The sequence below is a fragment of the Trichechus manatus genome, unplaced genomic scaffold (genome assembly GCF_000243295.1).
Source record: "Trichechus manatus latirostris isolate Lorelei unplaced genomic scaffold, TriManLat1.0 scaffold00104, whole genome shotgun sequence".
Classification (NCBI taxonomy): domain Eukaryota; kingdom Metazoa; phylum Chordata; class Mammalia; order Sirenia; family Trichechidae; genus Trichechus; species Trichechus manatus.
Window position 1 is genome coordinate 2,733,321 of NW_004444040.1, and position 17,143 is coordinate 2,750,463.

At 50.7% G+C, this 17,143-nt stretch overlaps 1 protein-coding gene across 1 annotated transcript in view; it reads right to left on the reverse strand.

Moving 5' to 3' along the window:
- Positions 1-17,143, reverse strand: part of ADRA1D (adrenoceptor alpha 1D) — a 30,480-nt gene that overhangs the window by 13,143 nt on the left and 194 nt on the right. Inside the window, exon 1 of the mRNA XM_023737567.1 lies at positions 16,215-17,143. This exon is cut by the window's right edge and continues 194 nt beyond it. Within this exon, the coding sequence (XP_023593335.1) occupies positions 16,215-17,143 (929 nt within the window). The remainder of the gene's footprint in view (positions 1-16,214) is intronic.

Sequence of the window (17,143 nt, forward strand, 5' to 3'; positions counted from 1 at the left end):
AGGCTAGCAAGTCCCAAATCTGTGGGTCAGGCGTCAGGCTGGAGGCTTTTCCTGACTCACATGGTTGCAAGGGCTGACAAACCCAAAATTGGCAGGTCAGGCGGAAGGCTGCTGGCTCACGGGACTGTGGTAGCTGGCGAATCCCAAAATCTGCAGGTCAGGGAGCAGGCTGCTGGCTCATGACCCAAGAACTGGAGGATGACGAGTCAGATGCAGGATCCAGAGTGAGTGAGCTTTGCCAGAACATCCATATACATTGGCTGCAGGCCACACCCCAAGGAAACTCCCCTTATATCAGATCACAAAATGGAGAATAAATACATAATACTGAGAATCATGGCCAAGCCAAGTTGACACATAATATTAACCATCACAGACAGAAACAGAACTTGCCCTGGTTTTCCAGGGGCCCTGAGGTCAGGAGCTACAACCACCTGCTTTATTCCTTCCTGTTCTGCTCCATGAGCAGCATACCCAACCCCACCTCTGGGCTTTCACAGGAAGATGATAGCCTCAGCTATCCTCCAGCTGGCCTGTCCACCTCTCTCCACAGTGCATCTCTCCCCTTCTTCAGACTTGGACCTAAAACCAGCTTCTCCTAGAGCATTTCTATGAGTAGCCCCACTCTCCTGGGGGTCTGGGGAGGTGGTGGTGGTTCCTGCAGTTGTCTTGAGCATCTCTTAATTCTGTCTACACCAGGTCACGTGGCCTCTGTTGGCCTTCTGTATGGTCTCAAGGGTGCCCTGCTGGACCTGCTCATATGGGGTTTGGCTTCTGTGCATCCATGCTCATGGAGACCACTCAGAAGGGCTGGGCTGGCCTGCTCACTAGAGGTTCGTCTCAGGAGACAGTGTCAAACAGATCCCAAACTCCTGGGAGAAGACTCAGAGAGCTGCTGGGTCACCTCCGTCAAGTCTTTGCTCAAATGTCACCTTTAAGGTTTGAAGCAGATGCTGCTGGTGCCCTACCAGGTTCCCCTTGGCCTAGTGGTGCCTCCACGCCCCAGCTGCTGTTGAATGTTGGCTGCTAATGGCCCATCACTGCCCATGATCAATGGGAACTGCTTCAAGTGGGGAGATGACACCCCCTCCAAGGGGGCAGAGTATAGCCAATGACAGACTAGCATGAAGATAGGAAAGATGGTGCAATTCTGTGGTGCCATTCTACTTGATGGTAATGGGTTTGGTTTTTGGTTTGGTAGTCTTGCTTTAGAGCACACGGTCAGGTTGAGGCCAGACTTTGTCTGAGACCACACCCTTGGTTTAGCTCCTTCCCCTGCCCTATCCTGCTTCCCTCACTCCCTCCTAGGTTTCTTGAGAGAGCCTCCCTCAATTAATCACTTGTGTTAGAACCCTGGCTCAGGCTCTGCTTCCAGGAAACCTGACCCAAGACACTGTCAGGTGCTTGGGTCTTTAAGCTCTTTTGCTTGGTCCTTAACCTTTGGTCCAGGGATTAGCCCTTGGTTGGTCTTAAGGGTTTAACTGTGCTCTTCAAAAACATATGCTGGAATCTTAACCCCTGGTAACTGTGAATGTGACTGTCTTAGCCTGGGTTCTCTAGAGATGCAAAATCAGCCAAGCATATATATTGGATGCAGGCAACACCCCCAAGGAAACTCCCTTTCAAGTGATTGGCTGCTCATAGCAGATCTTGTCATGGAGGCCATTACATTATATCAGATCTCATTATGGAAGTGATTACATCATTACATAGCTGCCAAACTACGTCATAATTGCCAAACCACAGAGAATCATGGCCCAGCCCAGCTGACATACAACCTTAACCATCACAGTGACCTTCTTTGGAAATAGGTTCTTTGCAGATGTAATTAGTTAACATGAGGCCATACTGGAGTAGGGTGCCTAATCCGATGTGACTGATGTTTTTTATTAGAAGAAGAAGAGAAGAGACACACAGAGAGGACAATGTCATGTGAAGACACAGAAATGCAGAGGGGATGGCCATATGAAGATGGAGGCAGAGACTGGAATCATGCTGCCACCTGGGAAGACCTGGGGCTGCCAGAAGCTAGAAAAGACATGGAAGGATTCCTCTACCAGTGCCTTCAGAGGGAGCATGGTCCTGCCAACACCTTGATTTCAGACTTCTAGCTTCCAGAACCATGAGAGAATAAATTTCTGTTGTTGTAAGCTACTCAGTTTGGGGTAATTTGTTATGGTAGCCCCAGGAAACTAATATAGTTGCCATCAAACTCTTCTGCCTACTGCTGGGAATGGGGAAGCACGAGTGTGCACATTTGTGCCCATTTCTCCCCATTGAAGGGGGTGGGGTTGAGGGGGTGGTGGGGGCTGCATTTACCTGCTATGAGGAGAGGCAGTATCTTAGGCTGGGTTCTCTAGATAAGCAAAACCAGTGAAGCGTCTACATGTATATATATATCTCCACATATACATCTCTCTCTCTCTCGAGACTTATATCAAGGAAATGGCTCAAGTGGTTGTAGAGGCTGGAAAGACCCAAGTCTGTGGGTCAGGCTAGAGGCTTCTCCTGACTCATACAGCTACAGGGGTTGGTGAACCCAAGATTGGCAGGTCAGATAACAGGCCTCTGACTCACAGGCTACAGAGCCTGATGGATCCCAAGATCAGCAGGTAAGCTGCTAGCTCAAGTCCTAAGAACCGGAGGTCAGATGAACAGGAGCCAGCTGTGCAGTCCAGAGGGAGCCAAAGCCCACGAGCCTGGCCAGAAAGTCCACCTATATTGGATGCAGGCCACACCCCCAAGGAAAATCCCTTTCAACTGATGGATTACTCACAGCAGATCCTATCATGGAGGTGATCACATTATATCAGATCTCATCATCAAAGTAATTACATCATTATACGACTGCCAAACTACATTATAACTGCTAAACCACTGAGAATCTTGGCCCAACCAAGTTGACACGCAACCTTGATGATAACAGGCGGTTAAGGATGCAGGTAGATGATCACAAACACAGCTCTGCCTGCTTCTCTTTCTGCTCTTTGTCATTGTTCTCTCGTGTGGTGAGTCTCCATCAAGCCTGCTTGGCTGCTCCTACCTGGCTTCTCCCATTCCCTATATTGGGCCCCTTTGGCTGCAGTCAGAAACCCTGGTGGCGTAGTGGTTAAGAGCTACATCTACTAACCAAAAGGTCAGCAGTTCAAATCCACCAGGCACTCCTTGGAAACTCTATGGGGCAGTTCTACTCTGTCCTATAGGGTCGCTACGAGTTGGAATCGACTCAATGGCAATGGGTTTGGTTTTTTGGTTTGGCTGGAGTCTAGCATAATGTCCAGAGGCGCTGGACATCCACCAGTCAGAAGAGGCAGGGCCTGCCCTGTGTTGTCAGGCATGTTCACTGGGTCGGCCTGGCTCCCGTATTATTGAGGAAACTGTGGTAGCCTCTGAGCTGGGAAGAGGTTGTTTGGGGCCTGGGCTATCACAGACCAGTACCCCCTACTAAAGAACAGCAATGACCAGGCCCAGGAGAAGCTTCTGAGATACTGGTAGGGTGGGGAGCTGAGCAGTATGGCTGAAGCTGAGCAAACTGGCCAAGCCTCACTGAGGACAAACAGCTCTGAAGCCAAAGGGCAGATTGTGTGATTAACAGCACTCTTTTGGTATCATCAGGAGGAAACCTGCTTTTGGCAGACCATTAGGATTCATAGCCAGTCTTGCTCATAACTTGCAACCAACCATGAAATGTCAGGCTGTACCCCAGGCCCCCACTTCTTGCTCCCTCCATCACTAGTGACTTTCCTATGTAAGCCACTCCCACTGGCCAGGAAGATAGAGAGAGGTTAAAGATACCATGTCCTCCTTGAGATTTAGGTCTCCTCTACCAGTAGGGCTAGGAGAGAAGGAATTTCCAGCCCCAGGCCTTCTCTTCTCTCCTAGTTCTCTTTCAGCTGCTCATTTAGTGGTTCTGGCCCTGGAACTCAATAGCTCCTTTCCCAAGAGAGGTTGAGACCTCTACCCCCTAGCAGACTTCTTTGCTATATTTTAAAGGATAGTCAGACAAGCCTCTCTAATAAGGTGACAATCGAGTTGAGATCTGAAGACCCTGTAGAGGAATGAGTCATGCATCTATCGAGGAAAGAGAATTCTAAGCAGGGAAGAGCATACGCAAAGGTCCTGAGGCAGCAGCATGCTCAGCAAGTTGGAGGGACAACCAGAAAGTTAGAATGGCTGGAGCAGAGAAAGAGACGGGAAGACTGGCCATTGTGAAGCAGAAAAAATCACAGAGGGCTGTCAGGAAGAGGTGTGTTGGTCAGTTGGGGCCTGGACGGGGCCAGGTCTCAGATGGATTGTGAGGACATGGAGGGCTGAATTAAGGGTACTATGGGGCTAGCTGTGCCAAGCCAGGTCTCTTGGATTCCTTCCACTGCCAGTTTTCCATGGTGAGAGGTAACTGGTGAGGTCCTCTGGCTAGAGATGGACAAGGAATAGGTCAAAAGTCTTTCTGGGCCCTCAGCACCCCTGAGCTCCCAGGGGCTAGCAGGCGACTCTTGTCTGGCCCTGGACATGCTTCTGCAGTGTAGGGGGTTGAGGGGTGGCTCCTAAGAGCCACAGAGGCCGCCTAGTGGGGCCCGAGGTGGGAGAGATGAGTGGACATGCCTCTCCTGTGTCCTCTTGCCTCCTCTAAAGCCTACATTGGGCCCGGCCATTTCCCTCCAATTCTTTTTTCTACGTCTTCTCCCTTCTCTCTCTTTTCCACCTTTCCCCTTCCTCCCCCTTTCTCCTCTTTGTGGTAACTTCTTAACTCACTTATTTTCTGATTTGTGGCCTTGGAATGAGTGACCAAGGCTGCAGTCTTGCCAAATGGCCCGCTTGGTTGGCCAAACTGTCCCTTGATCCAAGTATGAGTCTCTCAGCCCTGGGGCCACACTGACAAATGGCTCATGAATCTGAGCAGAACAGCACTGATGCCATGGGGAGAGGAGGGCCCCATGTAGGGGTCACCTATCCTGGAATCCCAGCACTGAGCTGTCTGGACATTACCCACTGGGCCCTAACACAGCTCTCAGGGCCCAGTACCCTGTTCTCCTGGGTCACCATCCACAAAGTGAGGGAAGACAAGCCCTCCACCATGCACAGGAGACCTTTTGGGTGGGCATATAAGTTAGGAAGCAGGGGTGGGTCAGGGCTCGGGTGGGGCCAGAGATAGTTCCAGGACTGCTTCTTGAGGGGTGGGCTCAGGAGCTCTTGAGGTCTGTCTGGGTCTGTGAGAGAATTAGGCCAGGTGGAAAGGGGTCATATCCCATGGCAATGCTTAGGACCCTCTCCTGGCCTAGATTTGGGGCAGAGGGAGCATGGAGCTGAGCCTGGGAGATGTGTGCAGAGGCTGAGGGGTTCAGTGTGAGATTAAAACATGGCTGACTGACTCTTAACCCTAGCTCCAGCTTGATCTCTGACCCAGGCAAGAAATAACAAAGATTCTGTAGTCGCTTATGAGCTGGGGGACTTTGAGCAAATACCTCAACATCTCTGTGCCTCAGTTTCCTCATCTGTAAAATGAGGTTTCTAATAGTATCGATGCCACCCATCTGTCAGTTTGTTATACTGTGGTGGCTATGGCAGACGGGTTTCAGCAGAGTTTCCAGATTAAGACAGACTAGGAAGAAAGGTCTGGCGATCTACTCCTGAAAATCAATGAAAACTCTATGTCCAAGGCACAATTGGTCTCTATTCACCTGGAGCAACAGAGAAAGAAGGAAAGCTAGGAATAGGAAGAGGATATGGGATGTGTGGCTAATTGCCTCCATGAACAACTGCCTCCTTTGCCATGAAACCAAAAGAACTGTATGGTGCCCAGCTACCATTACTCAACATTTTTATACTTATTTATTTATTTAATTGTGATTTAGGTGAAAGTTTACAGAGCAAATTAGTTTCTCATTAAAGAGTTAATACACAAATTGTTTTGTGACATTGGTTGCCATTACTAAACATTTTGATTACAAGAGTCTATAGAAGAATTGTGATCAAAAGGGGGAAAATGCAGAACAGAATTTAAAATTTTCATGGACTTCAGACTTCCTGGAGCCAAGGGGGCTGGATGAACCCCTGAAACTATTGCTGTAAGATAATCTTTAAACCTAAACCAAAAATATTTCCTGAAGTCTTCTTAAAACCAAACAGTAGTTTAGCTTGACTAGTAAAAAATGTCTGCCTTGAGCTCTATGCTCTTTTAAGAAATATCTATATGGTATTAAATTGACAATAGCAACTTGAAAGATTAGATAGGAACCTTAGGAGGCAGTGAGTTTGTGTTAATGGGGGAGGAATAACTCAGAAAAGAAGGGTGAGAATGGCTGCACAACTCAAAGAATGTAATCAATGTCATTGAATTGAATGTGTAGAAACTGTTGAATTGGTATATGTTTTGCTGTGTATATTCTCAACTACAACAACAAAATAAATAATAAAGAAAAAAGAAAAACAATGTTCACAATGGTCCTATCTGCAACCAATCATGGAGATGGTGCAGGCAGCAGGTCGTTCTATTGCGCACGGGGTCACCATAAGTCAGAGGCCACCTCTGCCACAGCTAACAACAGATTGAGGTGAATACATGGGCCAGGATGTGGCCCTGAGAGGTGGGAGGAAGGTGAAGTCACTATAGTCTCAAGGCCAGGGTGTCAACATGGGTCAGCATCAGGATAGTGGAATCACACTGGATGACCAGGGTAGGGATGAGATGCGGGAGAAAGCTTGTGACTCCAATAGCCAGGTCTTTAATGAATGAGGTGGAGTGATCAAGAGGTCATCATATGTTGGGAAAAAAATATCAGCAGGAGTTGGGCAGAGAACAAGACCCTCAGGGGAGAAGGGCACCTGTGCCCAAGGACAGAAGCCCACCCTCATCGGTGGTTGTCTTAGTAATCTAGTGCTTCTATAACAGACATACAAGTGGATGGCTTTAACAAAGAGAGATTTATTCTCTCTCAGTCTAGGAGGCTAGAAGTCCGAATTCAGGGTGCCAGTTCCAGGGGAAGGCTGTCTCTCTGGGGGAAGGTCCTTGTCATCAATCTTCCCCTGGTCTAGGAGCTTCTCAACGCAGGTACCCTGGGTCCAAAGACATCTTTTGCTCCTGGTGCTACTTTCTTGGTGGTATGAGGTCCCCCTGTCTCTCTGCTCACTTCTTTCTTTTATATCTCAAAAGAGACTGACTCAAGATACAACCTAATCCTGTAGATTGAGTCCTGCCTCATTAACATAACTGCCTCTAATCTTGCCTCATTAATATCATACAGGTAGGATTTACAACACACAGGAAAATCACATTAGATGACAAAATGGTAGACAATCACATAATACTGGGAATGATGGCCTAGTCAAGTTGACACACATTTTTGGGGCATGCAATTCAATCCATAACAGTGGTGTATTTCTCTTTTACAAAAAAATAAAACGTATTCCCTAGCTCTGTCCACTGAGTCGGTGACCAACTCAGTATCAATGAGCAACTGAGAGCTCAGATTGTGGTCTCTAAGCAGCCGTTTTTCACTAAAAGAGATCAGTGCTTGTTGGAGAAATGGTTGATTCCAGGTCTGGGGTGGGAAAAGTACAAGCTGAGCCTGGAACGTCTCATCAGACCAGGAAGTGAGGATGCGCTCAACTCTTGGGGCTGTGCCAGGTCTCAGGGGCCATCTTGAAAGGGCACCCACTGGTCAAAGCTGGGCCCCCTGAGCTCCCAAAGCAAGGATGTCTAAAAATCATGACATTATCACGGTACTAAAAAACACCTCACAGGTCAGCTTTGGAAGGGCTTGGGAGTTGCCACGTATTCTGATAAATTCACCCTTCACACTGGGCTGCCCAAGTGTGTGTCCCAATCTGGACACCAATTCCTCAGCATGGCTCAAGCCTCTCTCCTGCCTCCTTCCACCTTGTCTCTCTCTCTAATTAAGGCATAACATACGGGCAGTAAGCAGGTGAACACCAAGCATCTCTCCTGCCTTTCCTGTACAGGCTCTATTACAAACAACCAAATAGCTCACAGTGAATTCTTTTTAGAATTCCAGCAAATAAATGCAGAAGGAATGACAGACTTAGACTATCATCACCTTAAGTCTGAACGAAATAATGGGTCCAGGCCATGGTTAACGGCTGCTAAAAACCAGTATGTGAAAGGCTGATGGGACACTTTCTTTACAAGGGGAACTTTACAATGTCAGGCTGCCAGCACTTGAAGCCCTGATCCATCCTATCACCACAAAAGAGAAGAATTTTTGCCCCAAACACCAAACTCGAATCTGATCAAGCCAGTCTACAGGAAGTAGAGGAAACAGAGGAACATGTTGATGGCACTATGGGGATGCAAACTCCAGGCTGTGGAGTACTCTTTGGGACAAATAATTTGGTTCTTCAGCAAATAAATTGAAAGGAAAAAGCAGGGGAGGGGAAACTTATCAATTAAACCGAGGAGGCAAATCTAAAAAATGAAATGTGTACATCCTTTTTGGATTCTGATTCAAACAAACTAAAAATTTATGAGGTAATTGGCAACGATACTTGACAAAATGAAACAATTATTTTTATGTGTTATAATGGATTGTAGTAGTTATGTTTAAAAAGAGATCTTATCTTCTAGAAATATATATTGGAGAATTTATAGATGAAATGGGATTTACTCCAAAATCATCCTCAGTGGTTGGAAAGTGTGCGGGGGTTGGGATGAACCAAAATTAGCTTTGGGTTGATAACTGTTGAAGCTAGGTCACGGGTACACTGGGGTTCATCTTACTGTTCTGTCTACTTATGTCTGTGTATGAAATTGTCCTGATAAAAATATGAAAACAAAAACAGAACAAGCCTATCTCATTGCTTATTCATAGTAAACACTCAATAAATGTTAGCAGTTATGTTTAAAGCTGAAAAAAATTAGGTCCCATAAATGGAGGGTCATCCCTAACTCACCTCTACCAAGGATGGTCAGCTTCAATAGAGGGCTGCACTGTGCTGCTCAGACCCTTGGCATGGTGGGATGTGGAGAGGCCATGGATTCAGCCACTTTCTCGTCTGTGCACATTTACAGAGCACCTCCTATGTGCCAGGTGCCACAAAGGCACAAACAGGAGCTATAATGCCAATCCCTTCTGCAGGGGACAGCAGGCAGTGGGCAGTGATGCCATTATTAAGGACTTGCCACAACACCCCCTTCCTCTCCCCCTGTATCCGCAGAGCCCATGGAGATGCGGCCATCACTTGGCCAACTGCCAGATGCACATCCCAGATCCACCTTTCACACTGGGCTGCCCAAGTGTGTGTCCCAATCTGGACACCAATTCCTCAGCATCGCTCACAGCCTCTCTTCTGCCTCCTTCCACCTTCTCTCTCTCTCTCTAATTAAGGCATGACATACAGAGAGTAAAGTCTATAAATCACCTCTCAGACCAAGATACAGAACATTTCCAGCCCTTCGGAGGCTTCCTTTCACACTTTGCCATTCCTAACACACACACACATACACACACACACACACACACACACACACACCCGGGGTCACCACGACTCTGATATTTATCACCATTAATTAGTCTTGCCTGTTTCTGAACTTCATATACATTGCATCATATGGTATGTACACTTTTAATTTCGGATCTGGCTTCTTTTGCCCAACATAATGTCTGTGAATTTCATCCATGTTGTGCGTGTCAGTAGTTAGTCATTTTTCCTTGCTGTATAGTATTCCAGTCCATGAACTCACCACACTTTATTTATCTACTCTCCTGTTGATGGCATCTTGCCTCGTCTCTTGACCCTCTTCTCATACACTCCACATTCCAGGTCTCCCAAATCACAAGGTGCCCCACAAATGCCGCCACTCCTCTATGTCTACATATGTACTGTTTCCTCTGCCCTCACGCTTCACGCTGTGTATAAGAATATTGACAATGACAATGCATTGTGTTAGAAGTATGTGTTTGGGGAGCATGGGGGACACCTAACTAAATCTGGGTGTGGTCAAGGAGGCATGTAATATCACAGGGAACAGACTGACAGTAGGACAGAGAGGCCCAGGCATGGCCCACAGATGACTGGAGGTGGCACTGGAATGTTGGCTGGACTGTCCTGGGACTTCTGATCTCGGAGCCTCTGGACAGCTCCTATACTTGGATGCATATTTGGGAGGCGCCATTGGCTCTGAGCCTCTGAGGCTGCTTTGATGACCGCATTCAGAGGTTGGCTCAGAGGCTAGTAAGGCTCAGTGCCCAGCCCAAGGACACAGAGCTGGGAACGCAAGCTGGGGGTCTGGCTGGAATGACAGGGCGGGGCTGTCGTGTGTGTGTGTGTGTGTGTGTGTGTGTGTGTGTGTGTGTGTGCAGGTCTCAGTGGACTTCTCACTTCTGGGCATGGCTGGGGAGCACTTGCCAGGCAGGCCAAGGCCAGATCCAGTGAGTGACATTAACACACCCAGGAAAGGTGTGGCCTCTAGAGGCTCCTGGGAGAGAAAGCTCTTCCACAAATGGGTGCTTGCCTGGGGCAGGTTCTCCCCAGTCATGCCTGTCCTATTCTGGCCCACAGGGAGAGTGACCTGCACTTCTATACCAAATGACTGGCTCAGACCTCTGGGAGAGGGGATGGGATCCTTGCAGGAAGCATCCCAGGGCCAGAAGGCTTTAATCAGGTGCATTAGCAACTGACCCACCCCTCCCACTGATGCAGCCCACCCTGCTCCAAGCCCCCTTTTCAAGGGTCCCTCATGAAAGCCTGTAGGCACAGGCTGTAACCACTGCCCCTCCCCATACACTCTGCAAGTCTGGGCTCTTCGGGACACTCAGGCTGAAGGATCCTGTGAGGAGGACCACGTACACAACTTCTCATGATTTTCCATGGCACCCACTGCTGCGCCAGGGGGTGCATATCTGTCACGGGAAAGGTTGCTAAGAGCCCTCTCCACAGGCCCCCAAAGGCCCAGTGGCCATATACTTGGCTGGAACTGGAACACCCTTGAGAGTGAACCAAACCAAATCAAACTAGTTGCTATGGAGTTGATTCTGACTCATGGCAACCCTATCTGTGTCAGAGTAGAACTGTACTCCGTAGAGTTTCAATGTCTGATTTTTTGGAAGTAGATCACCAGGCCTTTCTTCCAAGGACCTCTGGGTGGACTCAAAGCATCAACCTTTAGGTTAGCAGCCAAGCATGTTAACTGCACCAACCAGGGACTCCTTGAGGGTGTAAGGGGTGCACTATTGTAATCACACTGGGCCAACAGGCAAAACCCAGGGCTGTGCAAGCAAACCAGGCTGCGAGGGCACTCTCCACATGCAGAAGATGGCTCCGCGGGGCACCAGATGGAACGTGGGGAGGGTGCACTCCCTCTCACGGGAAGGTGGTGAGGGGTGCTTCACGCATCCACGAGCAACTCTGGCACCAGCAGCTCTCTAGGTGCTGCAGGCCGGAGCTGTCCTTGGCCTTGCTGCCTGGAATCATGGGGTGGGCCATGCAATGTCTAAGGTTTGCATGGAGCTGATCCCCTGCCTGCCCTGGGTGGGTGGGGGGACCTGCCCTGCAGTTGCTCCTCATGGGAGGGGGGGCAGCCTGAGGTTTGGGGGATGAGCCTCAGTCCCTCTCTTGGCTCCTCAGGATTTTAGGGGCTCGGTGTCTGTCTCTCCATCTCTCCCAGCTAGTGTCTTGGGTTCCCAGAGGCTCCCACGTATCAGGACACTGTGTGTGGCGCTGTCTATCTCCGCTCCTCTCTGGCCTGACCCACAACATTTCAGGTGTGTATACAGAAATGGCCCTCAGGGACGCTGGACCCCTTTCCAGGGCTCTCTATGCGCTCTGGGTGGCTGGGGCTGCTCACGAGCTGTGTCACTGCTGCCGATGGGGATGCTGCCTTCCATATGGCTCTGTGTGTGCTGGCATGGGTGAGGACCACCCTGAGGGGTCAGCTCAGACAACCCTGGGTTGTGGCCCTACTGGGTGACTCATTCCCATGGCTTTTGGCCTCACTGGCATGCAGCCCTCCCTGTCTCTGCTGCTCTTGGTGGTGAGCAGGGCTTGGGAGGAGGGAGGTGCCACGTGAGTAGCTGTCTCGCTCCTGGCTGTCTCCTCCTTTGCCTCCTTCTAGTTCCTTCAAAGTGGTGCCCCCCCAACCCAGGGCTCCATCCTCAGTCCCTCTCTTCTCTTCTCCCTTTGCTGTCTTTCTGCAGGACTGCATCCCATGTCCCTGCTCCTACAACCACCCCATCCTTGGCCCCTCACTCAAGTTCCTAACATCCCCACCACACACCTGGCATCTCCATACCAAGACCTGCCAGCCCCTTGGATTCCACATCTCCACCCCAAAAGATGGTCCATGTTCTTTCAAGGGAACCTCCCTCTTCCCAGGCCTGGGCCCAAGTGCTGAAGGTGTCAGGATCCCCCGGCTCCCACGGCCCCCTGACAGCCTTCAGGCCACTCTTGCCCCCACAGCAGGCCCTGCCCTCCCATTCTCTCTGCTGCTCCTGCCCTCCAAGCCACAATACGGCAGAACTGGAATAGTCTGTTTCCTTGCTGGGCCACTGGCCTGCTTGCTCATAACTGTCAGATAATAACTCATTTCAGCTCCATCACTCAATTCAATTCAGCTCCATCGACTCAATTCAGCTCCATCAGCACCCCTGGGTTCTGCTCTGGGATCCACGAGATGCCCTGGGAGACTGGCACAGCACAGACCAGCAGGAAGGAGGAAACAAGGATCCCACCCTCGGAGACCCCATGCCAGGTATAAGGAGCATCAGAGATGAAGGAATTGAGATAGCAGTGTGTGCCAGCAAGGAGCAAAGGGCCACGGAATTCAGGGATGACTTCCAGGAAGAGGGGGACATATGATCTGGACCTCAAAAAATGGGAGCATTATGCAAGCGCTGATGGTAAGAAAAAAATTAGAAAAACCTACTCTCAGGCAGCGACTGGATCAACACACTGTGGAATAGTCTTAAATGGAATACTACGCTGTCACTGCAATGGACCAGCATGGATCAATCGCAGCGACATAATGCTGGGGGGTAAACGCAAACTGAAGATGACATGTAAAGTGTGGGGCCATGGATATAATTCTAAAGACACACAAAACAGTACTATGCACTGTATTGGATAGACATTTGTGGTAACAACAGTATGAACATATGTATGGGAGTGATTAACACCAGATGTACCTCTGGGGAAGAGGGGAGAGAAAGAGGAAGGGACAGAGGAAGGAATTTAGCTATGGCTGTGCTCTATCTCTTTGAAATGAGACAGAGAAAGGGATCTGGGGCAAATACAGAGAGTGTGAACATCTGTTCATTGTGGGTGATTACAGAGACATGGGTGCTTGGTACATTAGCTTCTCCTTATCTGAGCTTTAAGAAACCCTGGTGGTGCAGTGGTTAAGTGCTTGGCTGCTAACTGAAAGGCTGGGAGAAAGATGTGGCAGTCTGCTTCTGTAAAGATTTACAGCCTCGGAAACCTTATGGGACAGTTCTACTCTGTCCTATAGTGTCACTGTGAGTCAGAATCGACTCAATGGAAATGGGTTTGGTTTGGTTTATCTGCATTATTCTGTAACTAGAATGTTAAAGAGAAGTTACAAGAAGAAAAGGAAGGCGGCATTCTCTACACGGGTTGATCATTCCCCACAGGGGACGAGTGTGTACCAAGGGGTGGGGTCAGGGGGCAGGGGGCAGGGAGGGAGCCTGGACCCAGTCACAGCCGGTTGGGGTCAGAGCAGGGATTGGGAGGAGGAAGCTGGGCTGGGGGTGTTCTAAATACTGGTTGGGGTGGGTTTCTAAAGAGAGGGAAAACCAACTTTCTCCTTCATGCCTATCTGCCCCCTCAAGTGTGCTGCTTAGCATCTGTCCCTGCTCCTCCTCCCCCGACCTGTGTCAGCGGAGATTTATCACTGATCATCCCTTACTCTGACTGAGCATCTACTACAAAAGCAACAGATCACGGTGCACTCACCATGTGCCACAGTTATATTCACACACAGTAACTCATCGAAGGGGGGCATTGGTGGCCTAGTGGTAGAATTTTTGTCTTCCATGCAGGAGACACAGGCTCGATTCCTGACCAATGCACCTCAGGTGCAGCTACCACTCCTCTGTCAGCGGGGGCTTGCGTGTTACTCTAAGTTCAGCAGACCTTCCAGACTAACACAGAATCGGAAGAAAGGCCTGGTGATCTACTACTGCAAATCAGCTAATGAAAACCCTATGGATCACAACAGTCCAATACACGACTGATATGAGGATGGTGGAGGCACAGGTCTGGGCAGTGTTTTCTCGTGTTGTGCATGGGGTCGCCAGGAGTTGGGGGCCGACTCGATGGCATCTAATGACAACAATAACAACTATCAGAATTCTCACAACAGCCCTGTAGGTAGGTATCATTATCATCACCACCATCCCTATTTTAAAGATGAGGAAAGAGAGGCACAGAGAGGTTAAGAGACTTCCCCAAAGTCACCCATCTAGTAAGGGGCAGAGCTGGGATTTGAACCCAGGCTGTCTGGTGCCAGAGCTCGTGGTCCTTGCTGCTAAGTGTAGTAGGCACCGTGTTGGGCACTATGGATTCAGTGATTCTGTGATGACACAGCCCTGCCCTTACAGAGCTTCGGGACCAGGGTGGGAAGTCAGACACCAAACCAATCAACACACACAGATGTAATTACAGCTACCGATCCAGTGACAGCAAAGTACATTGTGCCTCGGGGAGAATATGGAGAAGGACACAACTGAGACTGAGGGGTCTGAGAAGGTCTCTCTGAGGATGGCGCACTGAAGCCAAGACCTAACGGATAGGAACTCAGCCAGGACAAGAGCTGGGGAGGGCAGTCCAGACAGAGGGAACAGTAAGTGCAAAGGCCCAGAGACAGGCAAGAGCTGGCCAGAGGCCAGGAACCTGACCAGGGTTAGTGGGAATGGAGGGTGCAGTGAGCAAGGGGGAGGGCAGCCAAGTCATGAGGGCAGACAGGGGGGCCGCCACGCTTAGGACCTTCCGACCCCTTGTCTGGGTTTGCCTGCACAGTCCTGGTTCATGCCCGCGGTCCCAGCGCAAAGATTCCTAGTGCTCTATTTTGGTTTGAATAATAAATTTGAAGGTCACCATCTCATAGGCCATGGTAGAGAGTTTGGATTTTGTTCCCAGGGCCCTGGGAAGGCATTGAGGGGTTTCAGTAAGGGAGTGACAGCGTCTAATTTATAATGTATAAAGGCCACTCTGGCTGCTGTGTGGAGAGGGCCTGCAGGGGCGCAGGAGGAAGGCCATTGTCTCCTTCCTGACGCAGCCACGGCCATGCAGTGTGGAAGGCACAGGCCTGTGGGGCGGCAGGGGGCCCCGGCTTGGCCTGGCTGAGGTTGCAGCCATGGGTGAAGGGACTCAGGGGACTCTGGGCACGCAAATATGACTCCAGAGATGCTGTTTTCCCCTTCTCCTCACTGTGCTGGCCCAGATTTAAGACTCACAAGAGGGGCCTCAAGGGGCGGGTGGAGGCCCCTGAGAAAAGCTGCCTGGCTCCCAGGACTGCAAGGCAGCTTGTGGAAGAAACAGGAAAGTTCCTCAGAAGAGTTAAAGGACTCAGCCAGTGTAAGAAACGGGATTAACAATATTAACTTTCCATTTGATAAATTGCCCCCATTCGTTTCCTTCTCATTCTCACCCAGCCCCCGTCTTCAAGAGATTTCAGAAGGGAGACCCAAGGGCATTCACAAATATCAGCTGGGGAGGATGGGTGGAATGAGGCCAGCTTCCAAACTGAATGCGCGCTGGGGGGAAAGCAGGTGGCTTCTGGTGTCTGCGGATGTACACGTTGGTTGGCAAGGGCTTGGCGAATACACACAGAGCCCACCCACTCTGAGCTCCCATTTCCGGGTGTGGCATTTGTATCTGGGCAGGGTATGAGTGTATATAGGTTAGCACATATACAATGACCACATACTATGGGCAGAATTCACAGATTTCCACGGACCTTTGATATTTAGAGGCGTAGGGAGGGTAACACATACCTAGGACTTGTAAGAGCAACGAAACACGGAAGGCCAGGAAAGTTAGAAGCTTGTGAAACAAAACTCACAAGCCTCCTACTCAGTGGCGCGCGCACCCCTGCTTCTTCAGAGAGCAGGGAAGTTACTAAATCAACCTTCCATGTTAAGGTGGAGAGTCAAGGGTCACCCAAGTCGGGGGAGGAGGGTGAGGAAGACAGAGCCACAGGCTCAGGGAGGGAGGAAAGGGGCTGGTGGGTAGGGGTCACTCACCAAGCGGCAGGACAAAGAAGAAGGGGAACCAGCAGAGCACGAAGACTCCCACGACGATGGCCAGGGTCTTGGCCGCCTTCTTCTCGCGGGAGAACTTGAGCAGGCGCACAGAGAAGGAGCTGCGGAAGTTGTGGCCCTTGGCGCTCCGCGCCCCGTGCACCCCGTCGGTGCCTGTGCCCGCGCCGCGACAGTGGATACGCAGCACCACGTCCGAGGCCTTGCCCCGCTCGCGCTTGACGCCCGCCTCGAGGCTACGCGTGGTGCTGCGCGCGACCACGTATACACGGCAGTACATGACCACGATGACGGCCATGGGCAAGTAGAAGGAGCACACGGAGGAGAAGACAGCGTAGCCCACCTCCTCCGTGATGCCGCAGAAGCGCTCATCGGGGGGCACGGGCTCCTTCCAGCCCAGCAGCGGCCCCACGGACACCACGAGGGCGACGACCCAAAGCAACGCCAGGATGGCGGCCGCCTTACGCTCTGTCATGATGGCCGGGTACTTGAGCGAGTGGCGCACGCCCACGTACCGGTCCACGGAGATGGTGCAGAGGCTGAGGATGGAGGCCGTGCAGCACAGCACGTCCACGGCGGCCCACACGTCGCAGAAGGCGCGGCCAAAGGCCCAGAAGCCCAGGACTTCCATGGTGGCAGAGAAGGGCAGCACCGTGGCGCTCAGCAACAGGTCGGCCACGGCCAGGTTGACGATGAAGTAGTTGGTGACCGTCTGCAGGTGGCGGTTGCAGGCCACCGAGAGGATGACAAGCAGGTTGCCCGCCACGGCGGTGAGGATGAAAGCCGCCAGGAAGACGCCCACGCCCAAGCCCTGCGCGCTCACCACCAGCCCCCCGACGGCCGCCGTGCTGTTCACCTCGCCGCCCGCGCCCCCAGGCTCCCCCGCGGAGCTGCCGTTGTCCTCGCCGCCGCCC